The sequence below is a fragment of the Mustela erminea genome, chromosome 3 (assembly GCF_009829155.1).
Source record: "Mustela erminea isolate mMusErm1 chromosome 3, mMusErm1.Pri, whole genome shotgun sequence".
NCBI classification, from domain to species: domain Eukaryota; kingdom Metazoa; phylum Chordata; class Mammalia; order Carnivora; family Mustelidae; genus Mustela; species Mustela erminea.
In genome coordinates, this window is record NC_045616.1 from 66,530,470 (window position 1) to 66,557,777 (window position 27,308).

General features: G+C 43.0%; 1 protein-coding gene across 1 annotated transcript in view; it reads right to left on the bottom strand.

Moving 5' to 3' along the window:
* The window catches only part of MAP1B (microtubule associated protein 1B), a 94,199-nt gene extending 68,107 nt beyond the window's left edge, over positions 1-26,092 (bottom strand). Inside the window, exons 1-2 of the mRNA XM_032336007.1 lie at positions 25,711-26,092; positions 17,342-17,443 (exon numbers count right to left, since the gene is read on the bottom strand). Coding sequence (XP_032191898.1) covers positions 17,342-17,443; positions 25,711-25,894 — 286 coding nt within the window. The 5' untranslated portion in view covers positions 25,895-26,092. The remainder of the gene's footprint in view (positions 1-17,341; positions 17,444-25,710) is intronic.
* Positions 26,093-27,308: the final 1,216 nt, after the last annotated feature.

The window sequence follows — 27,308 nt, forward strand, 5'->3', positions numbered from 1 at the left end:
ATGCCATGTCTGCTGTAATCACAGGCTTAATATGCAGGATAAGGGAGGTGGCCGTGGGGTACAGGCAAGCCCTCCCCCACTGGGCCCTGTCTGGGACACAATGGGACCCTCACATGCAGGGGTGGAGTCTTGCTGAGACAATACAACAGAATCAGGAATCAAAGGACTACCTTGGCCATGGATTCAGCCCTGATTTTCTGACGCAAACTTTATCTCCAAGTGGCCATTCAAATAAAATGGCATTTTTCCTCATTCAACCAAGTAAAACTGTAGTAGCACAAAATGTGTAAACACATGAAGCTTCCACTCACAAACATGCAGAAACTCAAGGAAAAAACAAAGCTGTGATTCATACGGTTTTCATATGGTGACAAGAACCAACGCGCCACTTCTTTTAGCAGAAGCCACAGGTGGCAGGAAAGGATTTTCTACAATGCCATCAAGAAGGGAGGGATTTGTATAAACTTGAAATATCTAAAATCCTTATTAGATGAAGAGAAATGGAAAGAATTTTGGTCTAGGGAATTTCACGTACAGAGAACTGATAATGTCATAAAGAAACCAGCAGTCCGAGCAAACTACAGTTCAAGAATACTGTAGATTTTATAGGTCATTTGAACATTACATCAAGAGAATCAGCTTTTTCTGCTTGACTTTCATTTCTAATTCATTTCCTTGAACATCAGGTTCAAAGCTTTATCATTAACAAAGATTTTCTCCTTTCTTTTTTTTTTTAAAGCACTTTTATCTACAAATCTGTTTTTAAAAAGACAGCAGATTTGCTAAAGCAAACTATTGGTTTATAGTACAAAATATCTACCCATTATTTAGAGTAAATGCGGTATGCTGCTTACCACGAAACCAATCAAGTGTACCGGTGAATTTGTTTTGTAGAAATGATGCATAATTCTCTGTTAAAGATATGATTTTGAAGTGAATTCCATACACCCAAATGGTACTACATTCTACAAGCACTACAGACTTTCACAAATGAAGATTACATCCTTTAATTATTACTTTGGGGGAGAATTAGGAAGGCTGGTGGGGTTAATACAATGGCAGAATGAGGAGCTAAATATATTCTTACCCAAATCTGTGAATTTTTGAAATATTCATGAAAATAAATCCAACTGGGAAAGCTGGCCCTGGTGGTCTAAAGTAAAGACATGGCCTGGGCACCTGGGTGGCTCAGTGGGTTAAGCCATTGCCTTCAGCTCAGGTCATGATCTCAGGGTCCTGGGATGGAGTCCCGCATCGGGCTCTCTGCTCAGCAGGGAGCCTGCTTCCCTCTCTCTCTCTTTCTCTCTCTCTCTCTCTCTCTGCCTGCCTCTCTGCCTACTTGTGATCTCTCTCTGTCAAATAAATAAATAAAATCTTTAAGAAAAAAAAAAAAAAAGACATGGCCATATGCTGAAAGGTATGGGTTCAGTGGGGGCAGGAAGAGCCACACGGACACAGTTTTGAACTCTCTAGAGAGGACATACATTAACAATAGCTAACGCTTATAGAGCACTTAACATGTTCCAGCCATTCTCCTAATGCCTTCCATGACGGCCACCAAATTTTCACGAACTGTCTATACCCGCAGCCCAGAGAATTTAAACAGGAGGTGGAACCCGCATCTGAAGGTAGGCACTCCAGGTCCTGAGCCTCCACTCTTTGCCGTTTTGCCAGACTCCGAGAAGGTTGGAAAGCTTCTGACTCTCTCTCTTCCTAGTGAGTCTCTTGCTGAAGGATAATTGATCCCTCCACTCCCCCTGCTCCCCACCTCTCCTGTACCCCCTCACCTTCAGAACACAGCAGAGACGGACCCTAGAGGAAAACCGCCACCCAGCACTACCAGCTGAGTTGGATGGTTTCTCGGGAAACACGCTGGTAAGTACAAGCAGAAAGGAAGAGCCCAGAGAGGAGGACATGCTGGTGTGTGGTCTTTCTCCCATCTTCCTTGTACAAAGAAGTACTGTAGGTCCCTTTAATTCTCTAGCAGAGGCAGAAGCTCTGACAGGGAACCATCTCTTCCCAGGTGAGCAGATCAATGCATGTGGAACCACAGACAGGGGCTGGGGCATGTGCACCTGAATGTGACTTACAGGTTCTAAGTATGAAATAGTGAAAGCACCAGGATCCAAGCGGGCAGTGAGAACAGCTAAGGAGTCCCAACAAGCCTCCCTGTTAGCAAATGCTGAGTCTGGGCAGACCGCTCCCTGTGTTAGAAGGAGAAAATAAATATTAAAAAGTGGAACCTTAGAAAAGATTCTGCAGCACAAGAAAAAAATGAATATTGTCTTAAGGCTTCATGGTAAACCCCATCTCTAAATAAGACTTTCTCTAGGGAACAAAGTAAAATTGTTCAAAGTGATACTTGGTATCTACAAAAGATGGTAGACCTATGAGAGGGCAGAGAACAATGAGAACAGACTGAGCTGAATGCCAGGGAGAGATTTAAGGAGAAGCCCATGAAATCAACAAAAGTCATCGCAGGAAAGACATCATGCAAGGGCAGAACTGAAGACTGCATCCAAAGAAGTAAGGAGCAGAATGACCGCTGCAGAATACTGATGGCGATGGACAGGGCAAACGTGTGTCCAAAGATAGAAGAGAAAATCTGAGACTGAGGATGAGCATAAAGACAGTTCTATGATAAGAATTATACATGTTCTTAAGGCTGAACTCAGAAGAACAGGAACAGAAACAATGAAAAGGATAAATGTAAAAGAACCTCGCTACTTGAAAAAGGCTGAAGTCTGCAGACCAAAAGAGTTCGGACCATTTTGGGAAAAGAATAATGAGAAATACTTGTACCTCAACATTTATTTACAACATATATAGAGTCAGAAGAGTAGCCAAGGTTTGGGAGGGAGCCACGGACTGAGAAAGTTAATCTGTCAGCAACGGGATTTTTCACACCTCCATAATAAACCCTGTATAGCATAAGAAAGGCTGTTCTTTATTGGATTTAATGAAGTTGTGTTTTATTTTTTCCAATAAGGGGCACTGGTTTCAGACAATATCTGGGCTATTGGCTTCGGTCATATCCTACAAGTTATAGGAGAAGTATTTTTACAAGCAAAAGTCAAGATGTTCAATAAATCCTCAAGTAGGACCAAGAACTACCAATCGCCGTGGAAGAGAAGTAGATGCTTAAACCAGAAGGCAAACAACAAATGATCAAAGATGTGATGCGAGAAGCTGCTTATGAATGCTCTGAACAAAAGAAACGTCAGTACGAGATGGTTGGCTAACAGAGCCTTGACAGCCACCAAGTATCCCTGAAGTAGGCACAGGGAAGATGCCAGAAGGAGGTATGGAACCTCTAAGCATCAGGTACCAAAAGTACATTCCAGAGGGACTCAGGAACCATAATTAGGTCACAGCATAAACCTTTGAATTCTGATCCAGAGATTTTGGCTGCCTCACTTCTCTATCATCGGGACTTTTCCGGGGTAGCATATTTGTAATTAGTCCTACGCTTTTAAGAAGCCAGTGAACATTCAGCTAGTCCTCTTTTACTTTCATTCTCCCTTCAGAACAAAGTGGTGGAATCTTTAAAAGAAGGTTTGTATCTTCAGAGAAATATTTTTAAATCACGTCTGTATAATTGTTCTTCTTCCTAAGAAACACACTAATATAACCTCACATTGATCTCTGTGAAATTCAAGAAATATTGGTACACTCTAGAACCCATAACACTAGGCAGAATTGCATTAAAAAGGAAACATATATACAATGTACAATGTCTTATATATAAAATAAAAAGCATTCATCACAAATCTCAAGTGTGAATTTCTCTCACTTTTCCCTTACTCGATCATTTTCCTCTTTTACATACCTATATAGCACCGTATTCTCTCCCTTGGTACTTAACATAGACTGTGATACGTATCTGTATGACTATTTGATTAATGTCTACCTCCTTACCTTGACTGTGAGCTCGGTGGGAGATCAGGTAGAAACTGTGGATATACTCAGTTTGCTTATTTGATGCTGTACCAGATACCATGAAACAAGCAATATATATTCGTAGAAAAAAATAGACTGAATGTACATGTTTTCACTCACTGTTCAGCCAAGCAAGTTATTGTATCCTAAGAATTCCAAAGAACTTTATACAAATAACACATCTTGGCTTTACACATTAGCTATGCTTATCAACTTGACATACAAGCCATTCTTTTTCACTATAGGTTAATAGTCTATCACAGAATATTAAATATAATATAAAAGACATGTAGAAATAATAAAACTTAAATTCATAAATGCTAAGTAATTTGTCAGAGGAGCCTAAATCCGCTTAGCAGCAGAAGTGGGATTAGAACTTAGATTTTCTACCCCCTACCCCCAACCTTCCAAAGGTTCTGTCCTTTGTTGTCAAGACACTGGCTCTTAACCAGAACTTCTAGTTTGCCCAGACCTTGAAAGTAATTGATAGCCTGTAAATAAACATTTTGCCACACCTCAATGTTGAAAGGAAATCCATAATAAAGAAATTGTTTGCTATATAAATAATCAGTGCAAATTTTCAGAAGTTTCATGCAGCTTATTTTTCAAACCAAGGGGCTAATTATAGTTTCTCAAACCACTAACACCTCATCATTCTCTGTCATCTGAGTTCTAAGCCAGTACTATATGCCAGGCAACTTGCTAAATGTGGTAAAGATACCAAAGGGCATTAGCCTAAGGCCTCCTTAGTTCCATGGTTAAGAGATACCATTCAATTTCAATTGGAAAAAAGTCATTTCTGGAAAGTAGAATCCCAAAAGATTAAAAATCTAGTCCTATGGTTACCTGATTCAAGACCTTTGGTCTCCATGTTTCCCATTCTCAGACCTACTCAAAGTAAGTTTTTGTTTGGTTGTTTTTGCTTTTCTTTCCTTTTAAGTTGTAAGTTGGAACTGGGGGCGGGGGGGGAGGCAGATAAGTAATGTCATATTTTGATGAGTCTGCTTACCAAGCATAGAAAATCAATTTTCTGGCTAAAGGATTCCAGCAACAGAAATTTCTATCTGATGATGGAATCGTAGTTCTAAATAACCTCGGAATGAGTCAATTTGCCAAATTATTTCCTGTATATTTATATGCTGGAATGTTATTTCAAAGGCTCCAAAGAGTCTCTGTTCTATGTATAAAATAATAAAACAAAAATAAGGCACAGAATAATAATATGTGTAACTAATAGATAATGCAATGCTCCTTTTAAAAAGCAGACAACTATCTCCCTCGATGTTTTATAATAACCCAAACCACCATTATTTGTAGCAAAGAAGGCTGTAATTGGAGAGTGCAGAGCAAAAACTAAGAAAAAGGGGAATTAGAGGAGAAGAGAAACAGGAGGGAAATAGGTGACATGAGGGGGAAGGGGAGGAGGCATGAGTGATCCAGATGAGAAGGCAAGGGAAGGACAGGAGGTGAACCCATGTGAAATGTCCCTTTTTCATTAACAGATACTGACTTGGATGAGCTAAGTCTTCTTTAAAAGGAAATGATGTTTTTGAAATAATATAAAAGCAAAGGCATTCACACACACACACACCCCTAATTACATATGCAGATGCAAATATCCACACAACTCTAGCCACACGACCTGTCTATTCCTAGGATCTACAGCTATTCTGGACAATCTGAAAGTGCAGGCAATAAGCCTTTAAAAATAATCTCACTTCAGGGCCTGGGTGGCTCAGTCTGTTGAGCACCTGCCTTTGGCTCAGGTCATGATCCCAGAGTCCTGGGATCGAGCCCTGCATCGGGCTCCCTGTTCAGCTGGAAAGCTGCTTCTCTCTCTCCCACTCTCCCTGCTTGTGTTCCCTCTCTCACTGTGTCTCTCTCTGTCAAATAAATAAATAAAATCTTTGAAAAATCATCACCATCATCATCTCACTTCTCATTTCTCTCACCACTTGGTTGGGTTTTTGTGTTTATTGCTCATCAGGAGGGAGAGGGTACAATGGAGAAGACAATGATCTCTTTAAAAAAATAAGTTTACACATATAAAAGATACAGGCAGTAGGAAGGCAAAATGTTTGGGGGACAGCGGTTGTGCATAAAACAAGACAATGTAAACGCAGCAGGCAAATGCATACATTGCAAACTGAGATTCTTCTTAAAGCTACCTAGAGAACTGCCGCGGTCTGTTTCTCTATAGCAGTTCGAGGTCCTTTTACGATATCTAGAACCAATGACTCTTTTTCTAAAGCAGTGTGACGGTCAGGGGTATCTGGTGTTCTCTATAGAAATGAAGTCATACCTATATGGATATGACGCTCTGGCCAACTCAGTATAAATGGTTTGCTCATTAATGTTTCAGTAATAAGAACTCACTTCTAAAGAGCAAAGTCCCCACTTGGGCAGTGTAGTCACCACTAGCAGTCACAATGAGGACCTGAGACCCAGAGGACTTTCTTCCTGAATCCTCCAAGAAAGGCTCAGTTAGATCATTCTACAGTTGGTTCCATGGAAGGGAAGAGAGCGGGTCTCTCTTGGCTGTGCTTCCATACACGGCCAATATCTGCCCAATGAGTGCAATGACTTTTTTTCAAAAGCTACCTCTGAAACTACCACTTATTTTGCAGGAAAATTGAGTAACTGATCTCTAGTTTAAGCACATCTTGGGCTCTCATATAAATATGGTTTAGAAATTCTAAGTACATTCTAAGTAAATTTGAGGTGTTCCTAGAACAGAAAGGACTATATTACTGGATTCTGGATTCCAACACTTAAAAAGATAATAATCACACAAGGAATTCTTGGCAACCCTCTCTTAAAAAGAATATTTGATGAAGCAAACCACCATTCTTCTCATTCATAAAGAGAGTATCATGAATGTTGTTCTACATATTTTAGCTCATTCAAGTTTTAGAACACTCTATAAGGGTTGCTGTAAAAATATTAGTAGGTTCTAGTGAGTGAATTCAACTTTCTTCGCCAACATGACCATATTAGATAGAAGACAAACTGAAAACGTTACCTTAAAGGTACTAGATACCAACAGTCAATCATATGATGCATTACCATAAAAATCACTTTTCCTTCTGCATAATCATGGCTTTCTGATAATGATTACCTGCATGCAAGTTGTACACTGTCAGTAATGACTTGGTTTGAGCTTCACTTCCCATGGGCATTCATATCTACATGCACTGACTTGTTAGATTACATTGTGCTAATTGGTGGTTTGCATGACAAGATGTGCATAGCTGATCATGCTTATTAAAATGCAGGCCATTCTCAATTGTCTGTAACAAATGACGTCCCTGACACTTTTAACACACTCTACCGACAGATGGAACTCATGAGGTTCAATCTTCAGCCTCTTTCCAAAGATCTGTGAGTAAGTAGCTAATCCAAGACTTAATATGGAAATTCTAATTTTAATGGAAAAAAAATGTAGCTATTTCCTGTTTGGCATTATGCAGCTAAAACACTCGTGAATTTGGGACGCCTGGGTGGCTCAGGTGGTTAAGCGGCTGCCTTCAGCTCAGGTCATGATCCCAGCGTCCTGGGATCGGGTCCCACATCGGGCTCCTTGCTCGGCAGGGAGCCTACTTCTCTCTCTGTCTCCTCCTGCCACTCTGTCTGCCTGTGCTTGCTCTCTCTCTCTCTCTCTCTGACAAATAAATAAATAAAATCTTAAAAAAAAATTAAAAAAAAAAACACTCATGAATTTGACTTTTGAAATACTTTCCATGCAGGTGTTCGGCATTGTGCAAAAACAATTTAAGTTTTGTCTTGTTTGGTTTGTCTGCAAGGTAAAGACAGATGGGAAAAGCCAAGGGCCAAGAATTCCCACTGGGAAATCAACCTAAGTGTCACAAAGCTGTGTATGTCCCCCTAAAATTAATCCTAGCAGATGGGATACACAGATTTTCTAAACTAAATTCTTTTCATTGATATTTTAAAAGCTGGATTAAAAACCATTTTAAGCTAAACAGGGAAGAGGACAAATTCTCCTCTACATGTCAGTGTCAAGGCAATTTAAGAAAAATTCAAGGAAACACGGAATATAAAAAACAGGAAGGGACTCCGAGATCACTCAGTTCATCCTCTCCCAAACTGTGTTCTATAGAAATCTAGATCCCTGGGAAAGTGATGGTCAAAGTGACTAGTCAAATAGCATAAGGAAACATATGGTTATACGAAATTAAACAAGTTTATTTACATACTTTATGGCTGTCCAAAAATAAGACCTCATGTGCCATAGTTCCCAGACTTACTTCACCATGAACTTCTTCTCCACTGACCACCTATTGTTTTACAAACCCATCGGCTGGCAGAGCAAAGTTCCAGATGTGCTCATCTAGTCTTTTCTGGATACCTTCATCTAACGACTTTTCAGGGGGCTACATGGGCCCCAATAATCTCAGGCGCCCCACAGCCGCAGCATGAGGTCAGGCTTCGAGGACTCTCTGTACAGGGGAGAGGCCTGGGAAGCAGCTTACAACAGACATCCCCTCACTGCTTCTCTGGATATGGGAACAACTGAGTCAGGTGCTTTCCATCTCCAAAGGGCCCATTTTAGCCTCAGGACACTGATCATTTACTGCAGATTTATTTTCATAAAATCTTTCCCTTTCACGATTTCTCCCAAGTATCTTCCAAGTCTACCAATGGACAATTCTTCAGTGCTCAGAAAAAACAAGCTTTGAGCTCAGCAGCTTTTTTCTCACGTGCTTTCAGAGGGGGTGAATCCTTAAAAGGTAAGGCAGTCTTTTCATAATTAAACTAAAGGGCTTATTCTGGAAAACAGTATGGAGGTTCCTCAAAAAGTTGAAAATAGAGCTACCCTATGATCCAGCAATTGCACTACTGGGTATTTATCCCAAAGATACAAATGCACCTGCACCCCAATGTTTATAGCAGCAATGTCCACAATAGCCAAATGATGCAAAGAGCCTAGATGTCCATTAACAGATGAATGGATAAAGAAGATGGAGTATATATATAATATATATATAATATATATTATATATATAAAATATATAATACACACACACCATGGAATACTATGCAGCCATCAAAAAAGCAAAATCTTGCTATTTGCAACAACATGGATGAAATTAGAGGGTATTATGCTAAGCAAAAAAAGTCAATCAGAGAAAGACAATTATCATATGATCTCTCTGATATGAGGAATTTGAGAAACGAGACAGAAGATCATAGGGGAAGGGAGGGAAAAATGAAACAACACAAAACCAGAGAGGGAGACAAACCATAAGAGACTTAATCTCAGGAAACAAACTGAAGGTTGCTGGAGGATGGGTGGGAGGAATAGGGTGGCTGGGTGATGGACATTGGGGAGGGTATGTGCTATGATGAGGACTGTGAATTGTGTAAGACTGATGATTCACAGACCTGTACCTCTGAAACAAATAATACATTATATGTTAATAAAAAATGAATAAATAAATAACAACAACAACAACAACAACAAATTAAAGGGCTTAACTTAACATGTAGCTCCACACTAGGGAAAAGTTAATTCAGTTTGGATCCAAAATTCCTGGTCACAAGGAGGTCACCAGTACCTTAGGTCTCAATGTGCACAGGTTAGTACAATTTTGGTTCATATCTTTATGCATGTGAACCTTTTAAAATAGCCTGAACAAATGGAATTTACAGAGGGATCCTCTCCCAAATTCCCCATTTGGCACATACTATACACTCACTTCTGTTAGTTATCTTATTTCCACATTCAGTTGTAAATAACTCTCAGGCCAGGATTACTTACACATCTTCTGATAGCCTCCAGAGTCGGGAACTCAGTGTTTCGCTGCAGAACTACTTACATAGATATGTAATGACAGATTGGCTCAGAATAAGGCACCTTCTAAAAAGACATACCGTATACTATGAAAAGGTCATCTTCTCTCCAATAGATCAGTTTATGATAAGGAATCCCTCCCCGCTTCCTTCCCTTCCCTCATGCTTGGTCACAAACATTAAAAAAGGGAGGCACTCCAGCAAGCAATTTGCACAAGTCTCCCTGGTCTTTTATAAACATCAAACCCCAGGAGAGTCTAGAAGGCCAAACACAATGCTCCCAATGGCTGAGACACTTAGAATGTTGTTGGCTCGGGCTACAGAATTCATTCCATCTTCAGCTTCACTGCCCTCAAGTTAACCACCCCAGATGTGCCATTTCCATTGACTGCCATTTCACGAACCAACAAGCACCATGTATGTGGAGCCGTGTGCTTGGGGTTAGGTACACTAGAAAAGGGGGTCCCTCTGGGGAGCAGCAGTTTCTTCCCTAGATTCTCCATGGGAGATGCAAACAAAGAATCCGAGAATTGGGTCCAAAATGCTCAATTGTGGCTCATCTACTGACAGTCTCCAATGCCAACCTGTTCGATTAAGAAAGGGCTGGTAAAGGACAGGTTTGGAGAACTTTGGATAGTCTTTGGGTAGTTCATATTTCATCTGAGGCCCCCAGGAAATTAACCCACAGGGCAATTTTTAGAGGCAACCTCAGTGAGAGTCTTTAAAATGGGGTGCGGTACAACTGCAGAGAGTAGAACATCACCTGCCCTAGACTTGCAGTGTTTATTTTTAATTAGGTAATTTTATGTTTAAATCCTGCGTAGTCTCTTGGCGCATTTTCCATAAGCCGACCTCTCAGCGGTCCTCACTGTAAGCAGGTCTTTAACACACATCGGGATACGTTATAAAAAGACCATGATTTTTGTCTTGTGTTCATGTTAATTTCTGCAGTGCCCCTGGGCCATTTTTAATTGTGCTCCCCAGGGGCGCTTCTCACTTTCTCACATTTCTCTAGGACCAAGGAAATCTGACTTCACATGCAACAGAAATTACTCTTAGACCACAGAGAGAAAACAAAAGGCGTAAGCCTGGGAGTATGATGTTTGAGGATACTTGATGGTTGCCTAGGTAGTATTTAATTAGCCCTGGGTTGTGGCTGGGGGCGGGCAGTGCTGGTACCTGGGTAACCTTTGTCATTATGACTAACACTGCCGTTGAACAATCCAAATGCAACGCTTGTTATGATCTCCAGTCTCACCCCTTGTCTTCTGTAAGGATTTGGGTAAATCTGCTTCTTTCTCCTTCCCTCGCTCTCTCGCTGTCTGTCTCACACATGCACTTTGTAAATTAAGAAAACACTCTGTTAGTGTTTTTTTTAAAGCCGTGAAAGATACATTTTCCCCAAATATACTGTCCACAGTGGAATACCTCACTCTTCCCTATATCCCTGGACAATTCCCTGCCTCATAATAAGCACTAAAAAATACTCCTTGCCCTTTATTTAAAGCAATCTGTTAATTCACGCTTTATTCCTCTTCTTCTACCCTCATTTCCAGCATGCAAGACAAGAAAAAGCAAAGGGACTTGCTGGACTTGCTGGATGGTTTACGGACGCTGTGCTTTAAAAAATAAAAAAATAAAAAATAATAAAACTAAAAAAATTTTAAAAATAGAAAAACAAACAAAATAACCACAATAAATCTCTACTGACAAAACAAACAAACAAACAAACAAACAAACAAAAATGTGGGCTTTTTCTGCTCTCTGGAAGTGAAGACAAAAGCGCTAACGTTCAGCAGGAGAGGCCGTCCTTGGTTGGTGATGTTAACAGCTGTTCTGAAATCCACTTAGCTGGATTGAATGGCAGGGTTATTGACATTCCCCAAAATGGCTACTGGGCCCGGGGAGCCACTTTGCTCCAACCTTCCTGCCGGGGTGTATCTATGCTGAGTGGTTTCACAGGGCCCATTAGGAACCACCTCAGAACCATTACAGCCAGCAGAGTAAAACATTCTTTTTACTCCAGGCAAAAATAAAAGTGAGATGAATAGGTATTTCCAGGGTGGTCTGAGGGAGCCGTTATTAACAGCCCTGAGGAGTGAAGGCACAGGAACACGGCAATGAAACGCCATGGTATTCCTCTCCGTTGGCCACACCTACACCAGGAAAAAAATCACCCTAGTGTGTGAGCAAAATATAAACCTTGCAGGAGGGATGCCTTGTGTTGCACACACTACAAAACTCCGGTTCTTCACCACACAAAGCTCGGCCCTTCCACTGTTTCAGCTAAATGCAGGTGGGGGTGACCAGGCCATTCCGAGCTCCACACTCAGGCTGCACCAGTGTGAATGGGAGCAGTGGAGCGGGAGCAGGGGCAGGAGGGCCTGCCAGTTCTCCACCAGCCAACCACAACCCGGTGTGAAGGCTGAGGGCAGGGGGCAAGTGGGAGAAAGGCCCCTGGTTTGCATGAAAATGGGAGTTCCCTTCCCAGGCACACACATTGACTTCAGTGGATGTTAAACACAGGTCTGGTTGCTTCACAAAATAAGACTCTGAGTTTGTGGTTTTCTTCTCCTAACAGGGTTCCTCCCATAACCTTAGAGGATGGTGCAGTGAGAGAAGATGAACCCTGTGGGCCTGTGGGTGAGCGTCTGTATCTATGCACGTGCCACGTGAGTGGGAGAGAGAGAGAGAGAGAAGGAAGATGAAGTGTTTGCTTTCTGTCTGAAATCACAGGTTCCCTGAGGGTTAAGTCAACCTCCTGAATACAACTAAACGTGTATTTGTGTGCTTTATTGTTTGAAGGTTGGGAATGGGGCTGAAAACACATTCATTACTCACTGTCATAGAGCAGTTGACGCATTCTAGGCACATACAATTAAGCTATAATTCTGTACGACAGACTAAACATACAAGTCTAGACTGACAGAGAAGGCAACTAAAAATATTCTTAGGCCTCTTCTAAGAGCACTTCAGCATTTTCTTATCATTCTACTGGCAAATATTATAAAACCTTGCCTCATTAATGTCAAAGGGAGTAGAGGATTCGCACGACTTAAATTCAAAAGGCTTGGTTTTAATGCTCTGTCAAAAACCAATCGAGAGGCCTGATATTTTTAGCAGTCACGCCACACAAATCTAAGGAACCTCAGCTGTGGTTTGTGTACCTTCCAGAGGAAGGGCATGGGTTTTTAGCAGAATCACCCACCCAGACACACTACAAAACCAGTCACATTTTACGAAATTCTTTGAGAGTGTGATAGATCCTAAATTATAAAACTATTGACAAAATGTAAACATACCAAGTCTTACTATTGATCCCGTTGACTAAGAAAACAAACCACCAGAAATCTCAGCTTCTTAAAATTGGTGGTCTATGGCCACTTGTTGAATGGAGAGAGAACCAAATACTTGAATAGAGGGAAAAAAGTTACCCAGGGATGGATTACCACAGCGAGAAAGCACTCCAGCACGCTCCCTGACATCAGCCATCTTGGCATGGGCACCACAGGACCATTTTACAAATGGTCTCCAACCCTGTGCAAAGGTTCTGCTATGTCGGCATCTTAACACATTGTCTCCTTTTTGCTCTCACGCTCAGAGGACCTTCCTAAACTCAGTTATACAATGTTGCTGCCCTCAGCTACCTATTTTCTGATAATACTGGGGCAATTGTTTCTCTGAAAATATCTTCGATTATAAAAATTTTATAATCAAATTTATATTTATAAATACATAATTTATAAATTTTATAAATAAATTTTATAAATATATAAATATATTAATTAAATTTATATAAATATAAATAAAATTTATAAATACATAAATTTATATAATTTAGAAAACAAATTTTAATATTGTTACAAAAAGGAAGCCAGCCAATACCTAAAGCCAGTATTTCCCACAGATAATAATAATCAGCAAACACTCAACTCAAATCCATTTTCAACAAAACGGGCACTTTGAACACTAACTTATATTTACTTTTTTTTACTATGTGACAAAGCACTGTTTCAAGATCTTTACATGTCCATTAACTCATTTGACCCTCATGAAGTTTCTGTGAGGTAGGAATGACTGTCTGTATTTTAAAAACACTAAAACTGAGGCACAGAATGATTAAGTAACTTACCCAAGATCTTACAGCAAATAAATGTCAGCTAGGATCAAAACTTTGGTAGCTTAGCTCCAGAATATCCACGCTTAATCATCATGCTATGTTGGTGGGGAGGATTTGGGTTATCAAATTTGTAAAATTACTTTAATAGGCAGAGAGAAGTGGCAAATGATGGAAAAAAGAAAACTGAAATTAATTTTCACTCTGCTGTCCCTTGCTCTGGGATTGATTCGTACTTGTTTGTTGTTTTGAAATGATGCCTAACACAGATAATCCTAGGGTACTTCTTAGAAACCCTAGGAGATATCCTTCTCTACTGTTATAATAATAGATCTAAAGTTACATTAGGAAGAAAAGAAAATTAGGAATAGAGAATTCAATAAATGCTATACGGCATGGTAAGCCTAGCTCTACTCTTGAGGCGAGACTTACAAAGTGATTCTCAGCCAACGAGATTAAGGTGGAAAACACATTCTGTAATATATAAAGACTTTTGAATTCATAAATGTGAAGAAACAAGATGATGGCTCTATTTTGAAAAGACTCTATTATTGGACATTCCTCGAGTAAAAGACTGGAGAGGATTCATGATGGAGTACCTAACCTTTTCTCTCAAGAAACTAGTCTTGCTAGACCCCAGCTTACACGTGGCCAAGAAGGGTTTTACAACAGGGCAAAGCAGCAGACCAGCCCTGGCACAAAGCAGGTATTTGCTGAGTGATCTATAGGCAAGATGACGCTGCAACAGGTTCCAGAGAGTAAAAGATGGCCCGGATGATTGATGAGTTCCAAACTAATAGTATGCTGGAGTTGGGAGGCGTAGCGATCCCAGGACTCCATTCTGGGGAACCCTGGGTTAACCACCGCCTCACCATTCATATGATCCAACCCCCCTAAAGGTTTCTTTGGGTCTAATCCAGTGAGCCTGCCATGTCCACTCACCCCCATTCTGCACCCATGTCCACCAACAGGACGTCCCTTTCCTCCAAAACACACTTACTTACCTGAAACGGAATCTGACATGTGCTTCCCTTGTCAATTATAGTCTTGGTTAGAAACCTGCATGTCACTCTGAACACTCCCCACACAGGGGCAATACTCCAATGGCTCTGTTCTAGATGTTCAGTCCTCATGGGGAGGCCCAACCCTGCACAGTGCACACTTAGGCTTAAAAGGGAAGGTCCTAGGGGCACCTGGGTGGCTCAGTGTGTTAAGCCTCTGCCTTCGGCTCAGGTCATGATCTCAGGGTCCTGGGATCAAGCCCCTCATTGGGCTCTCCGCTCAGCAGGAAGTCTGCTTCCTTCTTTCTCTCTGCCTGCCTCTGCCTACTTGTGATCTCTGACTGTCAAATAAATAAATAAAATTTTTAAAAAATTTTAAAAAAGGGAAGGTCCTCACACCCACCCTTCTCAGAGTCAGCAAGAATGGGAGGACAGATGTCATGTCCAGAGGCCCACCTCTAGACATAGCCTCTAGCACAGCACTGCTATCCAGCTAGTAGGTAACAGGAAAGAGTAGGAAAAGGAGGACAAACAAGGGGACGCTGGGCCAAAGTGATGGTTTGGAGGACCTGCCTTTCCTAGTCCACAAGAGTAATCTTAGGGCCTTTGGTCCAAACATGGTAAATTCTCCATCAGTTCTTGCAGCCTTTCATTTTGCCATATACAGCTGTCATTCCACCAAGTCAGTCCAAGGATGAATGAACGTAATGGGAACCACATGATTTGTTTACCCAAAAAAAAAAAAAAGTAGCTTTACAAACATTCTTAGTAAGAAAGCCAGAACAGGGGCACCTGGGTGGCTCAGTGGGTTAAAGCCGCTGCCTTCATTCAGCTCAGGTCATGATCCCAGGGTCCTGGGATGGAGCCCCGCATCGGGCTCTCTGCTTAGCAGGGAGCCTGCTTCCCTTCCTCTCTCTGCCTGCCGCTCTGCCTACTTGTGATCTCTCTCTGTCAAATAAATAAATAAAATCTTTAAAAAAAAAAAAAGCCAGAACAATCCACAGAGAAAGGATGAAAACTTGCCTTTTACATTTTGAAACATACTTGTTGGAAAAGGGTACCTCTTTTGTTTTTATTTTTGTGGATGTTTTTAAAAGTTATAGAGATGTGCAAGACATAAAAACACAACATGATAGCGCCCGAAGCAACCGTTTACTGTACCTTTACTTCAGCCAGTCATGTGCTATCTGATAGTCTCTGGATCATTCTCTCTCTCTCTCTTTTTTTTCCCCCAAAGCAAAGTTACTTAAAAGCTGATTTTTCGCGTGGCATTGTAGCGAGTTAACTTTGAACGAACCAGCTCCCTGCTACATTTTTCTGAGCACATTTACTCAGTTCCATGCTTGAAAGTAACATTCACTTAGACAACGGAAATGTATGGGATTGCACTCTAATATCAATCTCGAAGAGAAGATCTGCGACGGTCTCATGGGCAGATCGCTGCAGCCAAGTGTGATTCACAAAGCCTTGACATTGGAGAAGTGGTTTCAAATCCCAGTATGTATAAGGCTAATGGAATATGATGTAATCAATCAGAAACAGGCGGAACCCCATCTTGGTTTTATAACAATGCCAATAAAATTAGAATCATACAACAGAATCATGTAGACAGAAATCTCTCTACTCTACATGAAAATTTAAGTGGTATCCAAGAAATAAAATGCAATACAGTTGTCTGTGATGGATCAATGGGAGAGATTTTGAGAAACACAGGTTGGGAGACTTTCTGCACCAGCACCTCTGATTATAACCTTCAAAGGTGACCAAGAGGGAGAACTACGGGTCACCGCTCACAAGAGGGAGATAAGGTGGGCTAGCTAGTCTCACCACAGCCCCAGGCCTAGAGGCAGAGGTCGGCGTACATCCCTACTGAGATGGCAGGCTACTGGTAGCATTTCCACATATAACCAGTGTTTGAGTCCTTACCTTGACTTTGCAGTATTCTTTTCCATCTCTGAAAAAAAAGGCTATTTTAACAGCAGTTTGGAATTTCCGACTTTTACCCACACCAAGAAAAGTGGGTGACAATGCAATGATGAAATGATGAGCTGTATTTCATTTTGAAATGGAGAGGTTTCCTTTTTCTAAGGAGGGAAGGAGGCTGTAGCTTTCTCGGGGTGAAAGGCCATCCTATTTATATTCATAGCTTTATTTGAATAAAATTAATATGTAAATAGTCTACAAAACCTTGAAGTCAGACCGTATAGTGAGATACGAAAAAAAAAAATGTACCCCAGAACTTTAAAACTTTTCACTAAGAAACCATAAAATAAATACCTCACACAGTGATAACTTGGAATCAACTTTCTTAAAATGTTGCTTCTTGCTAACCTAGTTGATAATAACAAATACAGAGAAACATTTAGCGATAAGAGGAAAGTCTTTTTGATACCCCAGGCCAAGCTTACCCGGGGCCTATTCCCCGGGCCTTTCAAAGTCTAGGGTGGCTAACACCAAACCAGAGCCTCACCTGGGACTTCAGGGGAGAATCTTGCAGAGTGTCGAGACACAAAAAGTTTCAGTTCTTGGTCCAGGTTGCATTCAATCAGGTTTGTGTCCCATGACCGGATTCCTAAGGAGGGAGCGGAAGAGAATTGACAGAGTTCCAGTTAGTCATTTCAGAGTGGCTTGGAAAACATCACTGTGACATTTCTCAGGCTTTAGGGGAGGATGTGGAAACTTCTTTCTGAAGAGCCTGGTGGCTAGCAGTAGATGCCCACAAAATGGGAGGGTTGGGGAGGTCTCCCTACCAGGCCACAAGAGAGAGATAACTAGCAGTACGGACTGAACTTCTGCCCCTCATAAAATGTAAATGCAGCTTTTCTGGGAGAGTAAAGAAAACAGTTATTAGGAAAATGACAGCCTTTACTCCAGGGAGGCAATAGAAAGGACAGGAGGGTGGTTAAGTTCCATAGGAGTGAGGAGGCCTCCAGATCATCTCTAGCCTTCCCAGGGTCCAGTCATAGATGGCAAGGAAATGGAGAGTAAGCGTAGGAAGCTGGCGTTCAAATCCAGCCCTTTGTTTTCAAAATGGCAGTGTGCAGTGTGCGTATGCATTCTGTGCACATGTATGGTTTCTTTTCTTGACCCGTCCCATTTTTGACCTGGGTTTTTCAAATCCTAAATATTAATCCAAAATCTGTATGATCTTTGATGAGAAGACTGTATCTCGAGGCACATGGGTGGCCCAGTGGGTTAAGCCTCTGCCTTCAGCTCAGGTCATGATCTCAGGGTCCTGGGATCGAGCCCCGCATCGGGCTCTCTGCTCAGCAGGGAGCCTGCTTCCCCCTCTCTCTCTGCCTGCCTCTCTGCCTACTTGTGATCTCCGTCTGGCAAATAAATAAATAAAATCTTTAAAAACAAAAAAGAAGAAGACTGCATCTCAACCTGGAAGACTTGCCCTCTCTGTCCTCCCCTGCATTTATTTTACCTGACCAGCTTGGCAAGAAGTTCTTTCATTCACAATTGTTAGTTGTACTCAGTTTTCTTCTCCAGAGGCAAAAAAATGTGGCAACATTTTATACTTTAAAGAAATTCTCCAGAGCTGGGGCTGTGAACAGTCTCTTCCCACACCAGTTCTGGCTTCCTTCCATTCACTAGGCTGGAAGCTGGGGTCGAAGGAACTCAGATACCCTACCTCCCTTACCTCCTCCTCCCCCAGTCCTTCTTAAGGAGATGGCCAGAGGGAACCCAGAGGGCATGGAAGAAGGCAGAACTGGGGAGCAAGCCAGGGACAACCGGGAAACCACAAAACTCTGGAACATGTTTGGTTTGGTTTGTTGTGTTTTTTTTTAATGTATCTTTATACTTTCCCAAATAGGTAGCTCATGCTAGAGCCATTACATTTTATCCATGATTGTACCCTTACAGGGACCATTGTCAATTGCCAAGAACACATTTCCGCAAACAACGGTCATTTATTGCATACCTGCTAAGAGCAGGGGCTTGACCCTCTTGGTAAAATACAGCAGACAAACTACCTCTAAATAAACACCGGGTCATTTAATCATTTTTGCTGGTCATTAGTCATTCAAACAGACTTGGGAGGCTAAATGGCAGTGCATTATTTAAACACACCCATAAATCCTTAATGTCTGTCTGTATTTACTCGCATTTATATCTTGTTTAGTCTTCTTACCTTGTGAAGAAACAAGGTAAGGGTGTGTGTGTGTGTGTGTGTGTGTGTGTGTGTATGCATATGTGTGTCTTGTATAGAAACAAGGTGTGTGTGTGTATGCATATTGTGTCTTGTATAGAAATAATGTGTGTGTGTGTGTGTGTATGCATATGTGTGTCTTGTATAGAAAGAAGGGGGTGTGTGTGCATATTGTGTCTTGTATAGAAACAAGGAGTGTGTGTATGTGTGTGTGTATGCATGTTGTGTCTTGTATAGAAATGAGGTGTGTGTATATGTGTATGTGTGTGTGTGTGTGTGTATGCATATGTGGGTCTTGTATATATATAAATGTACAACGCAAAGATTCTGGAAACTCAGTTGACTACACATCTAGACTATGTTTGGATTCTATACCAAACACCTTTCGACTATGAGGAATACTTTCAAACAGAAGCAGAAATTGATCACACGACCCATGGGAAGACTTCAGGTGTGGAAGTTAACATTCCTAAAGAGAGGCTAAATTATACAGGGGAATTTTATGGGTCTCCCTGGAAACATCAAGAGCCTCAGCTTGCATTCGCGCTAATGGATTATTTAAATTTTAACAAGAAAGGCACAGTGAGATTTTGCAGATCTTTTTAGTGCAGAAATGATAAATGGGTTCTTTTTGTTTCACAGGAAGCTTGACAGGTTGAGAGGTCTGAATTCATTAGAATATTTTACTTCAACATATACACTATATACCGGGCTAGTGTGAAAAACCGTCAGGCTCCTTTCTGAGCTGCTTAATTAGTAATTGTTAACTGGGTTCTCTGGGTGCCAGGTCTGAGCTCCACTATTGTCTCCTGGCTCGTCAATTTGGGTCACTAAGTCAATAATGAGACATATGTATTTAAATTAAATTCATACGATTTTTCTGCCTTTGTTCTATGTTATGTCCAAATTGCTCCATCATTTGAATGACTTCATCTAGGGTTATAGGTGGACTTGCTCTTACATTGTTGTTTGCCATTTTCCCCTTGGCTTCAATTAACTTGTCATGACACATGCAAGTAAATGTTTGCTTTATATTTCATAACTTCCTAGTTGGAGGCTTTGTAATTTAGCAGGGGGAAAAGCACAAAACAGAAAAATCCATCTAGAGATTAATTTTTCAATTACACTAGTAAAAGGACAATAAAAATAATATTTCACAGATTTTCTACTGCCAATGAAACAAAAATTTAGGGTTCTCTTTTCAAGGGACTAATTTCCAGCCAAATTATGTCTTAACAATGCATAATACACAGTACCACTTATAAAATAAAGGTTACAAAGAACTTACTGGTTATTTTAGTTGGAAAGGAAAATTTTGGAATGAGGCCACTTTCTATACCAATTTTAAAAATAATATACTTTGTGCCTTCTATGGATGATACTAGTAAAGAGAAATACTATTTCTCACTGAAGGCTCCTATTGCATTTAGTAGATTTATGTATCTTCCCCCTGTGCCTCAGAGGAAGCCAAAAGTGGGGTTTCTAAATCTTATAGGACAGAAAAATATCTTCTTTGGCTCTGGCCACATTCTCTTTCTTGAGCCTTTGCTTCTCCAGCACTACATGAAGACTGTGCCCCTTAGTGGCTTACCTACGTTGGGGCAGAACAGAACAACTCCACCAATGGAAGGTCAACCTCCTTGATTAAATTTCTAGGCCCAGACGACATCGGTCACCCCTGGGAAGTTGACCTACGTCTAGGCATCCTTGAGAACTCTCCCACCTAATCTGGGGCTGGTGCCCCACTGTGAAACCACCACTGTCTGAAGCCCAGTCCTTCAGCCAAGGTAACTGAAGATAACAAAGATCTTTTTATCTCAGTACTCCGAATCCAAGAGAAAGCAAGGCACAAAAGGGAGGCTAAAGTGCACAGGAAGTTCACAGAGGGAAAAGGGAAAAATGAAAAGGTTGTGTGTGCCAGGGGGGAATGGGGTGTGCCCATTACAGGACAAGTCAGGGTAAACAATAAGGAGACACTTTCCCTTACTTTATACAGGTTATATCTCACCAAGCCTATCAATCATGCAAGCATTTTGCAGGATTATTTAATAAAACAAACGATTTTTTAAAAGCACCTCCCATGTAAAGACTAAAACCTATATTCCTAAAAGAGACAATAAACTGGAAAAACCAACAAAATGATCATTCATTACATGTCAGAATGGCACATGGGTTCCACCTGACAGTTAACTGGGCCTTTGAAAATTGACTTTTTTTTCCCCCCTATGAACTTCTTAATTGATCCTTCTGATCCATAGGCTTTTTTATATTTTTTGCTAGTACTTAAATGGTTAACCTATAAACTGTAAGTTTGATCTGTAAAACTATGCTTAAAAAAAGTGATTGGGAGGCAGATTAGAATCATAAACTAAAGAAACAGAATTAAAACAAAAAAAGAGGTAAATTCAAGGTCTATTTCTCAAAGAAGTTTTCCTATCTTTTCTTTCGACCAAACTTTCAATTGGCTTTTTTCTTTTTCCTAAGCCAAGAACTTGATGTTCCTAACATATAAGTTATGGGCAATGCAGGCAATGCCTTACATAGAGTCCATCCTTTCAAAGCATGGATGATAAATAATTAAGGTCTTTTGATAGCTTCCCACATTGGAAACAAACAAAACAAGTGATTTATAATTTTACTGGTCTAAAAGTTAGAAGTTATTTAAATAGTAAGCCTTTAGAGGAAATTAAGGATGAATCATCGGTTTAATGACCTTACATTTGGGGACCGGCTTGGCTTTCAGCATGGATCACAGAACCCTCACCAGATAATACCAATTAAGCAGTACAAGCAGAAATCCATCTGCCTTTTGACTTTGAAAAATATAAAGATGAACATAATATATATAACACTCTCCAACATTTCTTCGAACCTCCGCCATGTACTGGTTTGTTCCTGTTAAAATAAAATGAGAACTAAACCCAAAACTTTCCCTGGGTTCTTGATTCTCTTGGCCATCCTGAAACTGAAGACAATCAATAAAGTAAAATCAGAAGGTTACAATGTAATCAGCTAAACTTATACTTCAAAATCTGGGGCAGTACATGTTAAACACATCTATCTTTTTATAAACAAATCTTGCTGATTCCCAATGTGACCCAGAGAAAAAGTTATACTCTTTAGCTGCAATTGAAAGCATCAAACTGACACTTGGTATTCTTTTTATGTCTTACTTCCTATAAAGTAATAAAATAAAGCAATGAAAACTTTCATAAGGCTCTAGAATTCAGTCTGCGAGCCAAGGATATATGCAGTCGATGTCCTAAAATAAACTGGAGGAGTGGAGGCTCTGCTGAAAATGGGAATGACTCTTAAGTTTAAGGTGGGAGCTAATTAGGAAGAGGGCAAAAGAGGTGCTAAGGAGTGGCATTTGGTGGGAACAACATTGGTTTGGCATAAAGTGCTGCATAACTAACAAAATAAGACTACACCAGTCCAAGGGAAGACTACTGCTTTCAACTTGAGAAGATATGAAGCGACATTACATTCCACATTTTGAATATAGTGAGAAAATAAGGAACCATCTCTCTTCTGTGGTTTCAAAAAGCTTCACTGAACATCCACACTGGGATGTTTCAGGCCTGTCGATATATTGCATTACCACCGTCTTCCTACAGGTTTCTTTCTGAGGCTTCCCAAAGAACCTTCAGTAATCATGGCAAAATTCCAAGTCACCAGGGTCTCCAAATCCACAGAACATCCGTTAACATGGGAAGGGAAATAGGAAGCAAAGCTAACAAATGATGCACCGAATTCCCAGCCTGTATCACTCAATGGGAGCTGAACGCCCCTGGAGCATCTCCATCTCGCTGCACAGGACGCAGCCCACAGGCACCAGCAACAATAGCAGGGGAAGCAGAATGACCTCTGGAGGAGGCCTAGCTGGGACCTGCAGGCACAGGGAAACAGAGCCACCCTGCCCTGTTGCTAAGTCATCTCAGCCTGTCTGAAGAGCTAGGGGAGCAATTTCGCTTAGTCCTGGAAGGCCCTGGTAGCTTGAGCTGCATCTGTGACCCCAGGACCCAGGAGAGCAATCTCCAGGGAAAAAGCAGCATCTGTTCCTGGGCGTGAGGAAATGGCTCTGCTCACTCACTTGATTGATTGTTAATGGGATCAATACAGCAATTTTGGTGTTTGGTGCAAAAACCTGACCAAATTAGGGAATTAAAAATCAAGAAGGCATGGTGATCGAAAAGGGAACAGGAGGAGGCTTCTGGGATTCTAGCCCTCCCTGTTCCTAGGTCTGGGTAACACAGGTGTGTTCGTTTGGTGGAAATGCACTGAACTCATCTGTGAGTGGTGCCTTTTCCTCTCTCTATATTACTTCAATAAATTTTTTAAAAAATTTTAACGTCAAAAAGACCAATCTGAACTTTATTCCTGCATGCTAATCGTATGAAAAGGTGTAAAGGCAGGGCACATCATAGCGCTACCTGGATGCATCTATTTTTTTCCTCTGAAGGAATTGGTACCCCAGGAATGGGGTACTGAAAGGATGATGATCGGGACAGTAACAAAGCAGGAAGGGAATTATGGCAGGAAGGTGAGCGCTGAGCCAGCTCCCTGCACCGGCGCTGCCCACAAGTGGAGGTCTATACAAAGCCGAGCTCTGAAAACCGCCGTTTGATCTTCCTCTGATGTTTGCCTGCCCTGCTCTGACATCATGACGGAGCCAGAAAACCGGTGCCGGTGCAGTGCCGGCACATCTGTCACTTCGGAGTGACGTGACCTTGAGCGGGTCCCCTTATCCTTCCTGCCTCTCTGGGCCCCCATCTCTAAAATGGGGCTGGTGGTCCCTCTCGAGGACCCACATAGGGTGGTTCAGAAAATCTCATAGAGAGCAAAGCACCTCCTAGTGAATTATTACTCCCTGGCAACGGTGCTGACAATATTTGTTTTTAATCCGAAATCATTGATTCAGATAGCAGCCACGCCCAAAGTCAGTACGGGTGACATTTTCCAAGGGGAAAACGTGCAAACAGACTAAGGAGGGATCACATCAAAGGCCTGTAGTTCGAAAAGGAAGCATTTTTCAGATGCTCAAGTAAGGCATTTCACTATTGAGATCTCTTATTCTTGAATCTGTTTTTCCAGTGAAAATACACGACTCCATTCTGCTTTTTTTTTTTTTTTTTTTTTTTAAGCTGAAAGGAAAAATCAGTGCTTTAAAGTTAAACAAAAGAACCAGGTCTGCAACTCCAGTCCCCACCCTGCAGCCTTTTGTTCTGGGGACAAGTGTCCGTTTCCAAATGCGGAGTCAGAAAACAGGCTTTAATTTTTTTCATCGAAAATAAGGTTTTCCTTTCGTGTTTTATGGGGGTGGAGGGACGCCGGGAGCGGGGAACGAGGGCTGCGTGAACGCCCTTTGTCCGCCTCGGGCTGCCGTAGAGACCGCAGTGCGGACTGCACCACGCCCACCAGCCGGTGTCTCCAGGCAGAAACGCTTCAGCACCACCCCAAGAGAATAGAGCGCGGCCTGGGGCTGCGGAGGGACCAGGCGACTGAGGTCAGGGGCGACGGGAGGTCTGGGACGTCAGGGGGAAAGGCAAAGGCAAAGACCGGAGCTGCCCCCTCGGGGGGCTTCGAATGCAACAAAGCCGGGCCCGAGGGAGAGGTGGGGGAAACGCAGCGCCATGCCCGAGGCCTCGGCGGAGCGCAAGCCCGGCCGACCGCGCCCGATGGGGGCGCCGCAGTGCGGGGGGCAGGTGCGGCGAGCTGATGGGAGCACTGCGGCAGCCCGGGTGGGGCTGGGGGGCGGGTCGGTCCGCGCGCCTGAGGCTGCGCCCGTCGGGCCCTCACGGCCCCGCCCAGGGCTCCAGGCGAACCGCTATTCGGCCTCTGCAGAGCGCGCTCCTAGTGCGCGCACCGGGCGAGGCGCTGGCCCTACCCGCCAACCCCCCCCCTTCCCCCTAAGCCATCACTATCGAGGCTGAGACTTTTGAAAGAAGAAGCCCCACCCCGCAACTTGGGGTCCCATTGTCCTTTCTGAAAGCTGCAACCAGGGTCCCAGGGGCGGTAGCGAGGCGGGCGCCGTCTGGGAAACAAGCGCAGGCGGTTCTCCATCCCTGCGTCCCGGGTGGAGGTTGGGGGGGGGGGGGGAGCGGGTGTGGCCCCAGGACTAGCCTAGTCATTGCGAGGAAAGAACAAATCGGGAGGTTTTAAGCCAGAAAAGGCATTTCTCGGGGGGCTACGGTGGCTGGGGTGAGGATGATTCCCACGCGGGCCCTGGCACATGGTGCTTCAGCCTTGGGGCTGCCGGCGAGGGAGAGAGGGGAGTCCCAGCATTTTGCGGGGGACAGAAGAGGACTAAAAGCAATGTTTGCATCAAGGCCCCCCCGCCCCTTCTGCTCCCTGAGGTTTGGGCTTTATTGTGGCCTCCGCTTCTCTGACACCTGCATTTCATTTAGCGGGAGAGGCGGTGGCCAGCCCGGATCTGCAGACCCAGCTGATGATAGATAGATCCCTCAAGGTTAGGAGACACTCTCCCGCTGGGTCTCAAATCTAATAATTAGCATTATTCTCCGAAATTAGCCCCCAAAAGACTCCAAACTGAGTGCGGGAGGTGGCGGGGAGAGGTGCGGGTGCGGGGCGCGCCTGAGAAGGAGGGTGGCCGTCGCGCCCTGGGTGGGGTCGCGTTTGCCGGTCTCCTCGAGCGCGTCCCCTGGGGACGCAGGGCCTCTTACCAAGTTCGATGTTGCCGATGGCGCGCCGTAGGTGCTCTTCGGTCACGATTTCGCCGACGACCACCAGCAGGTAGAACTTGCTGTCGAGGAAGCGATGCGACAGGCTAGGCGAGGTGGACGCCGCCGGGTTGGCGATGCTGCCGGACGGCTCCGGCTCGGCGGCTTCCACCACCACGGTCGCCATCCTGCCGGCCCGCTATGCCTGGGCGAAGTGTCCCACTCCCGCCGCTCCTCTCCTCTGCCGCAGGAGAAAGGATTATCTCCGAAGGTGCTGTCTCCGCTCCGCCCCTTGCGTCCCCCCTCCTCCAGGCGCTGCGCGCCGCCTCCCCCTCCGCCCTCTCCTAGAGCGCGCGGCGGAGAGGAGCGGGGAGTGAGAGAGGGCGGGGAGGCGGCGCCGCTTTTATATGGAGACTAGGCTGGGAGCCGGGAGGAGGAGGAAGAGGAGGAGGAAAGGACCACCCGGCACATCCTCACGCGGTGGCTGCCTCCGCTCTTCCAGCCGTTGGCCCAGAGCTGATGTCATCTGCAGCAAATCATCTCGCCCGCGGCCCGGAAGCTGGAGGAAAGAGGTGTGCGGACAATGGTCAGGGCAGGGCCGGGAGTCAAAGGCCTGGGGGACCCTAAGGACCCCCCCACCCCCCCACCCCAGCTGCAGCCACGAAGGGGTTTAACACACTACCCACCTACACTCCCCACACACCCACTACCGGCTGCATACACTCACCCGGTTTGTGCAGGAACACGGGATGGGTTTCCATTTTTGCAGTGGAGATATTTACCTTGTACGAGGTGCACAAGTCAGGCCTCTACCTCGTGTCCGTCTGTGATGAAACTAGATTCTCAGGTGCTGAGATAGCTAGCACAGCGGGTGTAGAGCAGGAGGTACTCCGCCCAGGAAGATGGAACCTGTCTTTTCTTTGACCTTGTGGACTTAGGAAAGCATATTTTCCACCTTCACTTAATACATTAAAAATGCAAAACCTAATCCTAATATTCTCCAGGCTTTGGATCCTAATCTGCAAGGCCCAGTGGTTTAAAAGAAAGAAAAAGAAAGAAAGAAAGAGAAAGTACTGGCTTTGCTGTTCTCATGGGAAATAAGAGGAATACAAATGCATTTTCTAGATACAGATTTCTTAATAATATGCTGAATAGATAGTATCAGGCATAACAAAGAATAAAGAGAAGATACTGTCTCTCTCCCAGCAGGATTACAGTGACTATAATGTACTTTTCAGTTCCCTAGGGGACACAGAAGCAAAATTATTTCATGTGACAATAATATCTTTAAAAATATATGTAGCATTGGGAGTTTTTATTGCCTTTGTGTTTAGAACACATAAAAATGATTAAAGACAGCCCATTTACCACCATTTCTCACAGATCTTCTAAATATAACTTCTGGCCCAGGAAGGGATTGTGATGGTGAGGAAGGAACAAAATGTGCAAACATGGTACTATCATAAAAGACTGCAGGATTAGAAGCTTAAAGAAGAGGACTGGATGGAAGTTAGACTAGTCAATATAGTTCTAATACTAGAATGCATATTAGTAAAAAAAAAAAAAAAAATCACCGCCATAGGCTAAGATTTCCAAATTAG